This window comes from Montipora capricornis, chromosome 13, assembly GCF_036669925.1.
Source record: "Montipora capricornis isolate CH-2021 chromosome 13, ASM3666992v2, whole genome shotgun sequence".
In the NCBI taxonomy this organism is placed as follows: domain Eukaryota; kingdom Metazoa; phylum Cnidaria; class Anthozoa; order Scleractinia; family Acroporidae; genus Montipora; species Montipora capricornis.
This window is the reverse complement of record NC_090895.1, coordinates 49,710,028-49,717,527: the sequence shown is the minus strand read 5'-3', so window position 1 is coordinate 49,717,527 and position 7,500 is coordinate 49,710,028. Positions and strand designations below refer to the sequence as shown.

Genomic DNA, 7,500 nt, shown 5'->3' with positions numbered 1-7,500 from the left:
GGGAGGGGGTGCGCTCTTTGCAGACACGGTAGCCATTTTGATTTCTATTGTTTCAAATAGCTATTATGGGGGATGCCCAAGGGCCAAATAAATATTAGTTTGCCCCCTCAGCATCCCATAATGTCTTTCAAAACAATGGAAATCAAACTGGCCGCCATATCTGCAAAAAGCTCCATTTCTTCGGCTCCCTCTCTCTGGAATTTCGTAATCCCCCCCTGTTAAAGGTTTGTCAAACATTTCGCTCTTTCCCACAGAGTAACTTCTAACAAACTTACCTGTACTGAGTTCTTCCCTCAGATCCTTGACCCAACGTAAGGTCCTTACATGTGCTATAAGATCTCTTATACGTCTTCTTATAGCATTCATCTAAAGAAATGACACAAGGGACGTAAAGTAACTTTATTCCTTTACCTGAGAAAGTTTTTAAACTTTAAACTTGTTGTCCATGGCAAACAGATTGTTGATTTTTTTGCCATGGACAACAAGTCGGGTTGAAAACAAATGTAAGCAGTATTGAAATGATATAGAGGATATTACATGGCCGCGCGGGAAAACGAATTTTATATTCCAGTGCTGAAAGTATCTCTCACTCACTTTCAGCACGAAAATATAAAATTTGTATCCCCAAGCGGCCATGTAATGTTCTGTTTATTATAATTATAGATATCGATGAAATGTCCAGACTTAAAACAACTTGTTTTATTCATTTTTGAAATGATGAAAAAGTGGTCACCAACTGCTAAAACACTCATGTTGTGTAACAAGAAACAAGATATGAAAGTTATGAAAAGCAAATCATGATAATGTAAAATTTTGCAATAAAAATGTTACTGTAGTAGAGTCTCAGAATTATATTAAAGCACAAAAGTACCTTACAATGAAGAGGAAGCTTGCGTTTTAATGGCTTAGCGTGTGCATTACCATGACAACATCAATATTCTCACATGTGAAAGATAAAAATGATACGTTCACTGCACGTGGTGAAGAGATGATTTTTAGTAAAAGGAAAAATCCTAGTATTTCATTAGTATCTACATGTATATAATAAATAGAAGATATTAGCAACAAGGACAAGTGTCGTCACCAATGACACAACTGCTACTAAAAACAACTGGCCCAAGTTGTTAAAACAATGGATAGCGCAACCCGCTGGATAAATCACTATCCGTAAGTCATAGCGAAACCACTTGCGCTACCCAATGGATAGTGATTTATCCGGTGGATAGCGTTATCTACCCTTTGAACAACTGTGGCCTGCCTTTGTTTTTTTTCAGTTTGATGACGGGAATTAGTTCAAAGGCACGCAAACCTTGGTGGATAAAAAGGAACCAAAATACTAGGCTGAAAACGTGCCTATGCAGAATAAGTCGATTGCTTCAAAGGCCCGTGTTTTTGAAAATCTGAAGAACCCCAGCCTCAAGTTATGAAGTTATATTCACCAAAAAAAACTCGTCAGTTGCCAAGTTAATTGACAAGACAAGAAATGGACAGAATGACACATTGACAGCACATCAAAATTGACATGGAACGTTCCAACAATCATTGATTATAAACCTGCAATTCTCACCTGAAACATGGGCCACGCAAACCCTCCGGACCATTTCCAAGGATCGTCCTCTAGAAGGAAGGAAAAGAATTGAATACTTAATTTCTTGGTAAATTGATTAAAAACAAATGAAACGATTTACTTTGGCCACATTTGCTTCAGTATCATGGAAAGTAGACATAAATGCCTTAACAAATCTAGGTTGAACTTGTTGAGACAGTCTATGGCCTTTCCAACCATTGTTTTACCCTGTGGGTCCTCGCTCAGTATTGAAAGTATGATTACTGCCAACATCTCCATATAACCCTCTGGCCCTGCATTAACTTGGCAAACCTCTTTGCACCAACCTAAAAGTAAACGTAGGGGTAATTCAAAATAAAAACAACGATTTTGAGTCGTGCATGATTTCTAGTGTTCTACTCATTCACTTTGTATGGAGGAGTATTGTCAGGATTTAATGTAAAAGCATTAATTTTTATTTTTTTTTCCTTTATGATGATGATAATGATGATGATGTTGATTACTATTATCATTATCATTGAGGAAAGCCAGTGAGGTCTATCCACGCCAGTCTTAAAGACTTTGCAGTTACATCAATTTATTATATCCACCATTCGTAAACTACCTTTGTCGTAGTTTGATGTCATACCTATTGATTAACTACGTTGATAACAAGCACCTTGCAATAAAGGTTCAATGACCTGCATGTTTCCTTCTTTAGACTGGCAACAAGATCCGGACCCACAAAACTCAAAAACCCTCGTAAAATTTTACTGTGAAGCCATCCTTGCCGGCCTTTTTCCCTTTATAAAAACATAGTTAATCGAGGGACTCTCTAACCGATTTTTTTCTTTGCTTTTCTTTTTGTTTCCACTTGTTTCAACGCCAAAATTTCGAGTCACAGCGACTGTTGGGGAGAGTGACAGAGTGACGGAATTGAGAGAAGTAATTTCCTGAAAAAAGTTTCTGTTGTGGCATAAATCTCAAATTGTGCCTTTCAAAGTCTTAGTTTTCGTCACAAATGCTCCCAGAATGCTGTAAGCAGCATATTGACTAACGTGAATGTTTAGGATAGAGGGCATGTGAACGGGAGGGGGTGCGCTCTTTGCAGACACGGTAGCCATTTTGATTTCTATTGTTTCAAATAGCTATTATGGGGGATGCCCAAGGGCCAAATAAATATTACTTTGCCCCCTCAGCATCCAATAATGTCTTTCAAAACAATGGAAATCAAACTGGCCGCCATATCTGCAAAAAGCTCCATTTCTTCGGCTCCCTCTCTCTGGAATTTCGTAATCCCCCCCTGTTAAAGGTTTGTCAAACATTTCGCTCTTTCCCACAGAGTAACTTCTAACAAACTTACCTGTACTGAGTTCTTCCCTCAGATCCTCGAACCAAGGTAAGGTCCTTATATGTGCTATAAGATCTCTTATACGTCTTATTATAGCATCATGGTCGTGCTCCATCTAAAGAAATGACACAAGGGACGTAAAGTAACTTTATTCCTTTACCTGAGAAAGTTTTTAAACTTTAAACTTGTTGTCCATAGCAAACAGAACGTTGATTTTTTTAAAAAATCAACGATTTTTCTCCAATAGACAACAAGTCGGGTTGAAAACAAATGTAAGCAGTATTGAAATGATATAGAGGATATTACATGGCCGAGCGGGGGATACGAATTTTATATTCGAGTGCTGCAAGTACATGTATCTCTCACTCTTTTTCAGCACGAGAATATAAAATTCGTATCCCCAAGCGGCCATGTAATGTTCTGTTTATTATATAGATATCGATGAAATGTCCAGATTTAAAACACCTTGTTTTATTCATTTTCGAAAGAATGAAAAAGTGGTCACCAACTGCTAAAACACGCATGTTGTGTAATAAGAAACAAGATATAAAAGTTATGAAAAGCAAATCATGATAATGTAAAATTTTGGAATAAAAATGTTCCTGTAGTAGAGAAGAATTATATTGAAGCCCCAAAGTAACTTACAATGAAGACGAAACTCGCGTTTTATTGGCTAATCGAGTTCGTTACCATGACAACATCAATATTCTCACATGTGAAAGATAAAAATGATACGTTCACTGCACGTGGTGAAGAGATGATTTTTAGTAAAAGGAAAAATCCTAGTATTTCATTAGTATCTACATGTAATAATTAGAAGATATTAGCTGCTATATTAAAACAAGGACAAGTGTCATCACCAATGACACAACTGCTACTAAAAACAACTGGCCCAAGTTGTTAAAACAATGGATAGCGCAACCCGCCGGATAAATCACTATCCGTAAGTCATAGCGAAACCACTTGCGCTACCCAATGGATAGTGATTTATCCGGTGGATAGCGTTATCTACCCTTTGAACAACTGTGGCCTGCCTTTGTTTTTTTTCAGTTTGATGACGGGAATTAGTTCAAAGGCACGCAAACCTTGGTGGATAAAAAGGAACCAAAATACTAGGCTGAAAACGTGCCTATGCAGAATAAGTCGATTGCTTCAAAGGCCCTTGTTTTTGAAAATCTGAAGAACCCCGGCCTCAAGTTATAAAGTTGTATTCACCAACAAAAAACTTGTCAGTTGCCAAGTTAATTGACAAGACAAGAAATGGACAGAATGACACAATGACAGCACATCAAAATTGACATGGAACGTTCCAACAATCATTGGTTATACAACTGCAATTCTCACCTGAAACCTGCGCCGCGCAAACTCTCTGGGCCATTTCCAATGATACTCCTCTAGAAGGAAGGAAAAGAATTGAATACTTAATTTCTTGGTAAATTGATTAAAAACAAATGAAACGATTTACTTTGGCCACATTTGCTTCAGTATCATGGAAAGTAGACATAAATGCCTTAACAAATCTAGGTTGAACTTGTTGAGACAGTCTATGGCCTTTCCAACCATTGTTTTACCCTGTGGGTCCTCGCTCAGTATTGAAAGTATGATTACTGCCAACATCTCCATATAACCCTCTGGCCCTGCATTAACTTCGCAAAACTCTTTGTACCAACCTGAAAGTAAACGTACGGGTAATTGAAAATAAAAACAACGATTCTGAGTTGTGCATGATTTCTGGTGTTCTACTCAATCACTTTGTATGGAGGAGTATTGTCAGGATTTAAATGTAAAAGCATTCATTTTCTTTTTTTTTTTTTCTTTATGATGATGATTATGTTGATTATTATAATTATGATGATGATGATTATGATGATGATTATTATTATTATTATTATTGAGGAAAGCCAGTGAGGTCTATTCACTCGAGTCTTAAAGACTTTGCAGTTAAATCAATTTATTATATCCAACATTCGTAAACTACCTTTGTCATAGTTTGATGTCATACCTATTGATTAACTAAGTTGATAACAAGCATCTTGCAATAAAGGTTCAATGACCTGCATGTTTCCTTCGTTAGACTGGCAACAAGATCCGGACCCACAAAACTCAAAAACCCTCGTAAAATTTTACTGTGAAGCCATCCTTGCCGGCCTTTTTCCCTTTATAAAAACACAGTTAATCGAGGGACTCTCTAACCGATTTTTTTCTTTGCTTTTCTTTTTGTTTCCACTTGTTTCAACGCCAAAATTTCGAGTCACATCGACGGTTGGGGAGAGTGACAAAGTCACGGAATTGAGAGAAGTAATTTCCTGAAAAAAGTTTCTGTTGTGGCATAAATCTCAAATTTTGCCTTTCAAAGTCTTAGTTTTCGTCACAAATGCTCCAAGAATGCTGTAAGCAGCATATTGACTAACGTGAATGTTTAGGATAGAGGGCATGTGAACGGGAGGGGGTGCGCTCTTTGCAGACACGGTAGCCATTTTGATTTCTATTGTTTCAAATAGCTATTATGGGGGATGCCCAAGGGCCAAATAAATATTACTTTGCCCCCTCAGCATCCAATAATGTCTTTCAAAACAATGGAAATCAAACTGGCCGCCATATCTGCAAAAACCTCCATTTCTTCTGCTCCCTCTCTCTGGAATTTCGTAATCCCCCCCTGTTAAAGGTTTGTCAAACATTTCGCTCTTTCCCACAGAGTAACTTCTAACAAACTTACCTGTACTGAGTTCTTCCCTCAGATCCTTGACCCAAGGTAAGGTCCTTACATGTGCTATAAGATCTCTTATACGTCTTCTTATAGCGTAATGGTCGTACCCCATCTAAAGAAATGACACAAGGGACGTAAAGTAACTTTATTCCTTTACCTGAGAAAGTTTTTAAACTTTAAACTTGTTGTCCATGGCAAACAGATTGTTGATTTTTTTGCCATGGACAACAAGTCGGGTTGAAAACAAATGTAAGCAGTATTGAAATGATATAGAGGATATTACATGGCCGCGCGGGGATACGAATTTTATATTCCAGTGCTGAAAGTATCTCTCACTCACTTTCAGCACGAAAATATAAAATTTGTATCCCCAAGCGGCCATGTAATGTTCTGTTTATTATAATTACAGATATCGATGAAATGTCCAGATTGAAAACAACTTGTTTTATTCATTTTTGAAATGATGAAAAAGTGGTCACCAACTGCTAAAACACTCATGTTGTGTAACAAGAAACAAGATATGAAAGTTATGAAAAGCAAATCATGATAATGTAAAATTTTGCAATAAAAATGTTACTGTAGTAGAGTCTCAGAATTATATTGAAGCACAAAAGTAACTTACAATGAAGACGAAACTCACGTTTTATTGGCTAATCGTGTTCATTACCACAACTACACGTATATTCTCACATGTGAAAGATAAAAATGATATGGTCACTGCGCATGGTGAAGATATGATTTTTTAGTAAAAGGAGAAATCCTAGTAGTTCATCAGTATCTACCGGGTATATATAATAATTAGAAGATATTAGCTGTTATATTAAAACAAGGACAAGTGTCGTCACCAATGACACAACTGCTACTAAAAACAACTGGCCCAAGTTGTTAAAACAATGGATAGCGCAACCCGCCGGATAAATCACTATCCGTAAGTCATAGCGAAACCACTTGCGCTACCCAATGGATAGTGATTTATCCGGTGGATAGCGTTATCTACCCTTTGAACAACTGTGGCCTGCCTTTGTTTTTTTTCAGTTTGATGACGGGAATTAGTTCAAAGGCACGCAAACCTTGGTGGATAAAAAGGAACCAAAATACTAGGCTGAAAACGTGCCTATGCAGAATAAGTCGATTGCTTCAAAGGCCCTTGTTTTTGAAAATCTGAAGAACCCCGGCCTCAAGTTATAAAGTTATATTCAGCAACAAAAAACTCGTCAGTTGCCAAGTTAATTGACAAGACAAGAAATGGACAGAATGACACATTGACAGCACATCAAAATTGACATGGAACATTCCAACAATCATTGGTTATACAACTGCAATTCTCACCTGAAACCTGTGCCACGCAAACTCTCTGGGCCATTTCCAATGATACTCCTCTAGAAGGAAGGAAAAGAATTGAATACTTAATTTCTTGGTAAATTGATTAAAAACAAATGAAACGATTTACTTTGGCCACATTTGCTTCAGTATCATGGAAAGTAGACATAAATGCCTTAACAAATCTAGGTTGAACTTGTTGAGACAGTCTATGGCCTTTCCAACCATTGTTTTACCATGTGGGTCCTCGCTCAGTATTGAAAGTATGATTACTGCTAACATCTCCATACAACCCTCTGGCCCTGCATTAACTTGGCAAAACTCTTTGTACCAACCTGAAAGTAAACGTAGGGGTAATTGAAAATAAAAACAACGATTTTGAGTCGTGCATGATTTCTAGTGTTCTACTCATTCACTTTGTATGGCGGAGTATTGTCAGGATTTAAATGTAAAAAGCATTCATTTTTCTTTTTTTTTCTTTCTGATGATGATGATTATTATTATCATTATCATCATTATTATCATTATCATTATTATGATTATTATTATTATTATTCTTTTTATTATTCTTATTAT

The 7,500-nt window shown here is 36.9% G+C and overlaps 1 protein-coding gene across 1 annotated transcript in view; it reads right to left on the bottom strand.

Moving 5' to 3' along the window:
- Window positions 1–7,500, bottom strand: part of LOC138029646 (uncharacterized) — a 104,066-nt gene that overhangs the window by 60,855 nt on the left and 35,711 nt on the right. The window contains exons 5-13 of the mRNA XM_068877352.1: window positions 7,161–7,259; window positions 6,934–6,983; window positions 5,614–5,716; window positions 4,469–4,567; window positions 4,242–4,291; window positions 2,910–3,012; window positions 1,795–1,893; window positions 1,568–1,617; window positions 276–366 (exon numbers count right to left, since the gene is read on the bottom strand). Of these exons, the coding sequence (XP_068733453.1) occupies window positions 276–366; window positions 1,568–1,617; window positions 1,795–1,893; window positions 2,910–3,012; window positions 4,242–4,291; window positions 4,469–4,567; window positions 5,614–5,716; window positions 6,934–6,983; window positions 7,161–7,259 (744 nt within the window). The remainder of the gene's footprint in view (window positions 1–275; window positions 367–1,567; window positions 1,618–1,794; window positions 1,894–2,909; window positions 3,013–4,241; window positions 4,292–4,468; window positions 4,568–5,613; window positions 5,717–6,933; window positions 6,984–7,160; window positions 7,260–7,500) is intronic.